The sequence below is a fragment of the Emys orbicularis genome, chromosome 1, assembly GCF_028017835.1.
Source record: "Emys orbicularis isolate rEmyOrb1 chromosome 1, rEmyOrb1.hap1, whole genome shotgun sequence".
Classification (NCBI taxonomy): domain Eukaryota; kingdom Metazoa; phylum Chordata; order Testudines; family Emydidae; genus Emys; species Emys orbicularis.
The window spans coordinates 368,387,504-368,397,158 of NC_088683.1; the positions used below are offsets into that span (position 1 = coordinate 368,387,504).

General features: G+C 46.5%; 1 protein-coding gene across 1 annotated transcript; it reads right to left on the reverse strand.

Annotated features, from left to right (window-relative positions):
• Positions 1–260: 260 nt before the first annotated feature.
• On the reverse strand, positions 261–1,235 carry LOC135895199 (olfactory receptor 52E2-like). The gene has a single exon (XM_065423275.1). The coding sequence runs from the start codon at positions 1,197–1,199 to the stop codon at positions 261–263; it is 939 nt and encodes a 312-aa protein (XP_065279347.1). The 5' UTR covers positions 1,200–1,235.
• Between the last annotated feature and the right edge of the window lie 8,420 nt (positions 1,236–9,655).

A 9,655-nucleotide genomic window follows, 5' to 3' on the forward strand; every position in this document is an offset into this window, starting at 1 on the left:
AAAGGCCGAGTAGCAGGGTGTGTGGGGTGGGGGCTGATGGGCGATGCTCAAAGAAATCAGCTGATGGTCAGAGAGAGGGAACTCAGCAATGGACAAAACTGCTTGGTCATAGAGTTATAAGACCTTAGGTGTGAGGAAGTTCTCACACTGTACTCCCACAATGTTGAGCTCAGCCAAATTAGAACAGATTATCCTTGACTGATGAGGAGATATCCTTCCTCCTCTTGTCATGCAGGTTTAAAGTCAGTGGCAGCCAGTGATCACGTTCTGCAGGTGTATTTGCCCACTTTGTCACGAAGCTCTTTGGTTTTGACCCCGTAAATGATAGGGTTCAGCATGGGGGGGATGAAGAAATAGATGTTGGCCAAGATGATGTGAACATGGGGTGCAATGCCCTGACCAAACTGCTGTGTCAGAGTGGAGAAGAGGGAGGGAGTATAAGACACCATCATCACACAGATGTGGGCAGTGCAGGTGTTGAGGGCTTTCAGGTGGGCTTTCTTGGAGGAGATTCTGAGAATGGCCCTGATGATCAGACCATAGGATAAGGCAATGAGTGTCAGGTCAAACCCGATGAATACAAACGCTGTCACTGAGCTATATGTCCTGTTGACTGTGATGTCCCCACATGACATCTTTGCCAGAGTCATATGCGTGCAGTACGTGTGGGGGATAATGTGGTTGGCACAGAATGGCTGCCTGCTCAAGAACAGAGGCTCGGGCAGAATGAAGAGAACAGCTCTTGTCAAACCCACAAGCCCTAGCATAGCTATTCGTGCATTGGTGAGGATGGTGGTGTATCTCAGAGGGTTACATATGGCAATGTAGCGATCAAAGGACATTGTCACGAGGACAGCTGAGTGCATAACAGAAATCGCGTGAAGGAAGAACATCTGGGTGAGACAGCCATCCATAGTAATTCCTTTCAAATTGAACCAAAATATAAGCAGTGCCTTCGGCACTACAGAGGTAGACATGCCAATGTCTGTGAGCGCCAGCATGCAGAGTAGCAGGTACATCGGCTTGTGCAGGGTCTGCTCTTTGCCTACAACAAAGAGAACTGTGAAATTTCCCAACAGGCTGATAACGTAGAACGTAAAGAAAGGGACGGACATCCAGAGGTGAGCAGCTTCCAGGCCAGGGATGCCGGCTAGGATGAATATTGAAGAGTCAGAGGGGGTGAGGTTGAAAGCTGCCATGAGGTGGTTGATGCATTGATCGGGCTCAGAAAAGGTCAAGGTGCCTGTGAAGGGAGAAAAGCAGAATGAGGGGGGTTACATGCTTTATAACAAATACTATGGTAACTATTTTATAGTTATTAACAATCTAAAAAGGGGGTGAGCAGTGCGTTGCCAACATTTACAGATGGCACCAGAATATTTAGATCATAGTCAAGTCCAGAGAAGGCCTCAGACGGCACTAACCAAGCCAGGTGAATGGGTAATATGATGGCAGATGTACTTCTATGTCAATAACTGCAATGTGTATTCCCATTGGAGGGAAGAAGCTTGAACTCATCAAATCCAGGAGGAGGGGGATGGGGAATCCTACAGAAAATACAATGCCATGAGATCAGTCAGTCAATGTTTCACCCTCCTTTGGACTCCTCTGTGTGGTACTGGGCACCCTTCTCACCCAGGATATTGCAGAACTAGAGGAGTTCAGGGAAGGGCAATGAGAATGATCAAGGGCCCGGGGAAATTCTCATACAGAGAGAGGTTGAAAAGACTGGGATTGTTACCTTACAAAGGAGATGAATAAGAGGGGACATGAGAAAAGTCTATAAATTACTGACTGGCAGAGAGTACATTGAGAATGTATTTCCCCTGTCTCATAATACAATATCAAGAGAACATTCAATTAAACTAAAATGTGGCAAATTCAAAACACGTAAAATGTGAAATTAGACCGAGAAACTCATTTCCACACGAGGTTGCATTTATGATGAGACTATCCAGTTACAATCATTTCAGCTAAATACATATTTTGGAAAGCCTATATGGTCACGTGTTTCAGGGCACAAGCCAATCTCTAGCTGTTAGGAATTAGGTGACCCCCTCAGGCTGGTCAGGTCATCACCCCCATCCACCTGCTGCTCAGTTTCTTACACCTCCTTCTGCAGCATCTGGGGCTGTCACTGTCAGAGGGAGGACACTGGATTAGATGGACCATAAGTCTGATCGACGATGCAATTCCTATACTGGAAATTAGCCAAATTTTCCCCATGGAAACAGACATCCTGCTGGGCTTTGACTTTGTGCTCAACAAAATGGACATGACGGCCACATGGGTCTTGGTATTTAAGGCTACATGCCTCAGAGCTGTCCCGTCCATAGGACAGGTGGGGTCTGTCACCCCGGGCCCCACACTTTGGGTGGCCCTGCTCCTCCACCCTGCCCCCACTTCAGGGGGATGCATCGGGGTCAGGGCAGCAGTGCTACCGGCCTGGCCTGGCGAACCCCCGTCTTCTTCGCCCCACCCCCACTTTAGGGGGATTGGTAGAGGCCAGGGCGGTGCAGGGCCAGGTGATGGCAGCAGCACTACTGGCCCAGTCCTGCTCTGGCCCACCGGCTCCTGGCATCGCTCGGGGAAGGAGAGCAAGCAGGGGCTTAGAGGCAAGGGTGGAACGCGGGCGGAGCAAAGACGAGAAGAGGTGGGGGGTTTGGGGGAATGGGTGGAGTGGGGTCGGGGCCTGGGGTGGAGTGGGGGGGTGTCCCAGGCTCCACAACCCCCCTAGGAACTACCCTGACAGGCCTGCACCTCTGTTACTTCCTTTTTTTCTTTTGGTGAGACACTTTCATGCAGGCACCCATCTTTCTCTGAGACATCAGTGTGACACTCTATACCTCAGGGGAGCACTCTGTAACCCCCATATTCCTCATTTATATATAATTGTGATATTGCGTATAAAGCATGCCATGTGAGATATCAGGGGAAAGGTTCTGATCTGCTGAAAGTCATTGTTCTAGCTAAATATGTATATCGTTAGTGCAACTGATGTTATGAGATCATGTTATCATCTAAATCATGCTTTAAGTTGGGAATCAGCAGCTCCCCAGAGACAACAGCAAGGAAACTTTTCCAAAGCCTGGGCGGGTGTCAAACAACCGTCAACAGCCATTGTCCAGCAAAGGAGTTACACTGCAATGACTCACCTGAACAAGGCCACACCAGGAGAATTTCTCAACCTTGGCTTATGCAATGCTCACCAGAAATGTTGGACTTGTGTCCTCCAAGCACATGAACTAAGGGTATAAAACAGAACACAGGGGCCCCATGCTTGGCATTCAATCTTCTGAGCATCCTTGTTGCTTGCAGCATAGGTGGGGGAGAAGACTGAAGACTCCAACAGAGGAGTCTGGGCAATGTTTCAAGGGTGAAAACACTATACTATGAACTGCAATATCTAGTGAGGTGAGAAAAAGTGCTTACTCTAGATGTTGTCCAGTCTCATAGGGTTGAGAGTTTAGACTGAGTGCTTATATTTTATTTTATTTTTTTTGGTAACTCACTTTTTTCCTATTGCTTATAATCACTTAAAATCTATCTTTTGTAGTCAATAAACTTGTTTTACTGTTTATCTTTACCAGTGAGATTTCCTGAAGTGTTTGGTAAATCTGTTCAAGTTTGCAAAGGCTGGTGTATATCCACTTTCCATTGATGGTGTGGTGAAACAATTAATAAATGTGCACTACTCATCTTGACCAGTGCAAGACGGTATATTACTGAGGTACTGTGCTGGGGGGATGTGATGGGTTGGATTACAGAAACCCCCCTTGGGGCTGCCAACTGATGCGCCAAGACTACCTCTGCCCCTGCTTTCCTGCCCTGGCAGCTTGGGACTTCACTGCCCTGCCTGGTTTGAGCCAGACCCACTAGCCTGCTGGAAGCCCAGACCCAGGTCTGAACCATGTCCCCTAACAGCTGCAGGCTTAATTGAAAGCAGCTTAAGAAGTGTTCCTGTCTTTAACACTCAGATGCCCAACTTCCAGTGGGGTCCAAACCCCAAATAAATCCATTTTACCCTGTATAAAGCTTATACAGGGTAAACTCATAAATTGTTCACCCTGTATAACACTGATAGACCGATATGCACAGCTGTTTGCCCCCCCCCCCCAGATATTAATACATACTCTGGATTAATTAATAAGTAAAAAGTGATTTTATTAAATACAGAAAGTAGGATTTAAGTGGTTCCAAGTAATAGACTTGCGTGTTCTATTTTATTTTGCTTGGTAATTCACTTTGTTCTGTCTGCTATGTCCAATACAGTAAGAAAACTGAATACAGATAGAAGTTACTGGAACATTTCTGAGGGTGAGGTTTTTTTTACAGACTAGTCTCCTTCTAGTCTGGGTCCAGCAATCACTCACACCCCCTGTAGTTACTGTCCTTTGTTCCAATTTCTTTCAGGTATCCTTTGGGGTGGAGAGGCTATCTCTTGAGCCAGCTGAAGACAAAATGGAGGGGGTCTCAGAGGGGTTTAAACAGACTTTCTCTTGTGGGTGGATAACCCCCCCCCAGCTACAAGATGGAGTTTTGGAGTCACATGGGCAAGTCACATGTCCATGCATGACTCAGAACTTACAGGTAGCAGCCATGGTTCACATGCTACCTTGAACAGCCTCATGTAGACTTCTTATGTGGATTTGAGCCTTCCAAGATCCATTGTCTGTTAAGTGCTTCTTAAGTTGCAAATTCCTTTCTAAAGAAGCTGACCAAATGCCTTACTATGCGTATTTAAAATCAAACAAGTAGACAGCCAATATTCATAACTTCGAATACAACGACACATGCATACAAATAGGATGAATAGATTCAGTAGATCATAACCTTCACAGAGATATGTTGCATGGCATATGTAGCATAAAACATATTCCAGTTGTGTCATATATACATTCATAAGCATATTTCCATAAACTCTTATGGGGTGCAATGTCACAGGGGATTTGGCTAGAACCTTTCCCTGTCTAATTCATAAGTGGCTCTGGGAGCATTCATGCAATCTAGCTAGGTGAGGAGCTCCACATTTGTTTGCTAGTGAAGAGCAGGAAACCCCTCCAGGTGCTGTTATCACAAATCACAAAGCATTGTGAGAGACGGCCCAGGCTGGAGACTTAAGGGGGCACATCGGTCCCACAGTCCCAGGCTACACCCCGGGGATCCCATCACAATACATTAATTGTTAACTGACAAGTGTAAGCCGTGACACGTGTCAGCAACTCAGCTGCTTACCCTTCTCATGAATGAATATTGGTCAAATTTGCAGATGGCACAAAAATTGGGTGATCGTAAATAATGAAGAAGACATATCACTGATTGGTTGGTCACTCTGGATTAGTTGGTAACCTGAGTCAAAGGAAACAATATGTGTTAAGCATTGCCAACTTTCAAGCTGTATACAAGTACCACAACTTTCACAATAAGCCAAAAATCAAAGCTAATCCCATTTCAAAACAAGGCCAGAAGAAGCCAATCCCTAAAAGAACCACAACACTTGGTGACTAGACCCCCAGCATGCAGTTGGGACTGTGGTGGGCTGCTGTACACCTCTGAACCCTCCCCCCCTTACCCCTGCTTGCCCCCTCCTTGTCTCACCTTTCTAACACCCAGGTAACAATAAAAAATGAATGGCAACAAAGAATATAAAGGTTTGGGGGGGGAAATTAGTTACATGGTGACTATTAATTGGGTGAATAAATTCCCTGATAGTATCAGTCACACTTTGGGGTCAGTAATGCTACATCCTAAGTAAGGAACATGTTATTCAAAACAATCTTGTTCAGTGCCTGGCGATCAATATTAAATCCTGACACAGCAAAGCTATGGGTGCATCACAGAGCAATACAACCAATGGAACAGAGAAGCTAGTCATTCCTGTTTCCTGCGTCACTAAAATTTACCAAAGAGAGACAACCAGCAGTATGGGTAACCTCTAACATGAATGGACAGTCCTGTGCAGCAACTCATTACATTTATAAATAAAGACATTTGTATGTAAAGGCCTCATTTGTAATGTCATTACTGCAAATTTCTGTTTTACTTCTCATACACAGAGCACTGTGGAACATCCCAGTATTTCAGAACACTCAACCTACTTCCAAGAATAATACGGATGGTAACTGTAATTGCCCTAATAGGAATTTGCCACAAGGGCCAAACTGCACCACCGAGACTGGAAAAGGATTGTTATGCCTGGATATAAAGTGCTGTCGTATATACACATACTTTCTATGCATACATACCCATATGTAACATACCAATATATACCCCATATCTATATTATCCATACATATTAATTATCTAAAATTGCCCCCAAAGCTCAATTATAAACCTACATTTCTCAGTCATGGTCCTGGGCCTAACATTCCAACATTTACATAAGGGTTTAAAAAAAATGGGAAAATAAAATCTGTCCATCGGTCGTATGAGGAAATGTGCAGTCTATGGGACAAATGGGGCATAAATGTGTGGATGGGAAAGTAAGGTGGCCACATAACAGTGTTTAGCCCAGTGGGTCATCTTCAGTCCATGCATTATGCTTTTCCGAGATGATGGGTAAACATCCTCCCCATAAAAAGACAAAAAGTGGGGGAATGTAGTAGGAAAAGAGCCTGAGACATAAGACCTTGTATCAGAAGACTGGTATGATGCTTGAGTCCTGAGCCAAAGTAGACAAAGCTTTACTTATATAAAGCAAAGAAACTGTGAGGAAGAGGTAGGACCTGCTCAGGGAATTTGACAAGAACAGGGCTGATACTGCAGAAATACACATTCCTAAGGAGTGCTAGTGACAGATATTCAGATGTTCTGGTACCACTTGATATTGGGATGTGTTTGTGTGAACACTCTAAGATGGTACAAAAATATTCACCAAGGATAATAGGAACACACTGACCCCTCTGAAAAGATAAGGTCAGAATGACAATACATAATAGAGATGTTTTTATCGAGCCAGCATGTAGAAGGAGATGGGTGATAACTAGCCCCGTCAGGGGACAGTAACTAATTATGTCAGAGGGCCAGTACGTAGCCTGTTTGTGTTGGAATATAAAGATGTATCTCAGAGGGAGGGTCTTTGTCTAGCCAAGGGAAAAACGAAAAGTCCCGCTGTTCCCTGAGCTGGTCGATTGTTACGGGCATACATGTGTTAGTCGTCCGTTAGAGTCTGCAGGATACTAGTACTGAGCTTCATCGACAACAAACCTGTCTTGGTCATTGGGGAGTTCACTTAAGGTCTACTGTGCCCATTGTGTGTGCAGAGCTGGGACAGCACACAGGGAGAATACACACACACAGCCAAACATCTAACCACAGTTACCAGGGTGCTGCTGGAATCGGGCCAGCCTAGGATGGGGAAGGAGAGGTTAGACAGGGGGTCAGGTTGAACCAACTGAGGAGCAAAGATCAATGATTCTTTCCATTGCTGAAATGCCTGAAGTTACGTAAATAACATTCAGTAACAACAATTGGAAACCAAACTGAGTAAAGGTTGTGACCTCCAGGCTGCAGTTCTGTAGCTTGCAGGGCCAACCCTGAGATGCACCCACACGTCCTTGGGGCCAGGAAAGGTCCCAACACTGGACTTGGACCAACAATCAAAATGAAAATATGAATTTCAGCAGTGCTGCCCACCTGTCTGTGTACACCCTCTGCCTGCCCCACAACCCCCAGCACTGCCTGCCTGTGTATACCCCCTGGCTGCTCCACAACCCCCAGAGCTGCTGCTTCTCTGTGTACACTGCACTGTTTGTCCCCACAAGCAACAGCGCTGCCCATCTGTCCATGCACCCTCCTGCCTCCCCACAAGCCCCAGCACTGCACACTTTTCCATGTACCCCATGCATGCCCCAACAACCCTGAGTGCTGCCTGCTTGTCTGTGTACCTGCCCCCTACCTGCCCCCACAGCCCAAGCATTGTCCACCTATCCATGTGGGTCCTCCACACCCACAACTTCCAGCCCTGCCACACAGTGACACCCTTCACACAGGACCAAAACGAGGTACCAGACCCCACAGTGACAGGCACAGAAATACCTTCTCAGACAAGGTTAAACTCAGTGTCTGCCTGCACCAGTGAAATGGGGGGGAGCTCAGCCTGAACTGCCTCTCTGGGGGCGAAGGGAATCCCAGAATCTGCACAGCCTGTGCAGGGTGTTGGGGGTAGAAATTGAGAGAGCGGGAAGGATTGACTCCGGAGGCAGGACCATTCACTCTATTATCACTGTTTATTGCATCAGAGTTGCCATGGATACTACACTCCCTCCTTCCTCCCCACACGCACACTCACTGTGCATTCCTGGACCTCCTCTGCTGAGATTTCCAACCCAGCCTGGTTTCCTCCATGCCAGAAACATGCTTTTCTTTTTATTGTTTTTTGGTGCTTCTCATCCTCTCCAGAACCAGAGATGCAGGGGCACAGAGAAAGTAGACCCCTTCCTGAAAAATTTACTATCCTCCTTGTTCTGAACCTTTAAGCCTGTGAGTTTGAGATTTCAGTGATTCTCCTCTCAGGCTTTGGCTGCACTTCCCAACAGGCCAGTGGAGTCGCTGAACTGGAAATCTTGAGCGAACCAGAGGAAAAAACAGACAGACCCCAAAAAGGCAGATAATGAATGTTGGAACCCTTCCTCTTTCCTCTATCTGTCTCAAGTCAAGAACTACGTGGGCAGAAATTCACCAGCACGGCAACTTAAACTGTTTCGTATTGTCAGAAAGACCAAGGGGTTTGCCTGGTAAACTGGAACTATAAATGTAGTAGAAATAGTTTAGACAAATTCTTGTTTTTATGATCAGTTTCTTGTCTCTGACTGAGCCCTGAGCACTAACTTTAATGCAGAAACAAACAACTCACCAAAATCCCGCTCAGCAGAGAGTGGAAATCTTCTTACAGCGACAGGAATGCAGAGCTTTGAGAATCAACATATGAATCTCCAATGTCTGAGACTCAGCATGCCGGCCAACGACCTTTATAATTCACCTGTACAGTCCCTAAGGACTCCCCGGTTGGCCAGGACTCCTGGAGGAGAATTCCCTGAGCTCCATGAAGAGCAGAAAATAGACCCTGGAAAAATTCATCCTGAGAGCCTCCCCAGGGAGTGAGGAAATGATTTGCAAATACCAGGGGTTCAGATTTTCCAGGCAAACTGAATCTCACAGACTGTTCAGCCCAGGGCCGGCTCTAGGTTTTTTGCTGCCCCAAGCAAAAAATTTTTGCCTGCCCCCCAACCCCAGCCCTGGGATCCCTCCCACACCCCCCTGCTACTCCAGCCCTGGGCTCTCCCCCCCCACCTGCACCCCCTGCTGCCCCAGCCCTGGGCTCTCCCCCCCCACACACACCCCCTGCTGCCCCAGCCCTGGGCTCTCCTTCCCAACTGCACCCCCCTGCCGCCCCAGCCCTGGGTCACTGGTAACTCACTTCCAGGGCGTGTCATTCAGCAGGAATTTTGGAGGTGCACAGAACACAGAGAGGATTGGTTCCCATATGGTTACAGAAATGCTGTAAAGTGGAACAATTTTCAGCTTGTGTGATTGGAGGATATCTGGATGCATATGATAAGACTGTCCTACATAAATGAGGAACAGTTGAGGTGCCTTTATTATTCTTTTGTTCCACTCTTTGTTTCTATGGGGAATTTGCCAATGCAATATCACT

What these genes read in the sequence shown, in the direction of transcription:
- LOC135895199 (XM_065423275.1), bottom strand. Translation starts at nt 1,199, where the DNA reads ATGGCAGCTTTCAACCTCACCCCCTCTGACTCTTCAATATTCATCCTA.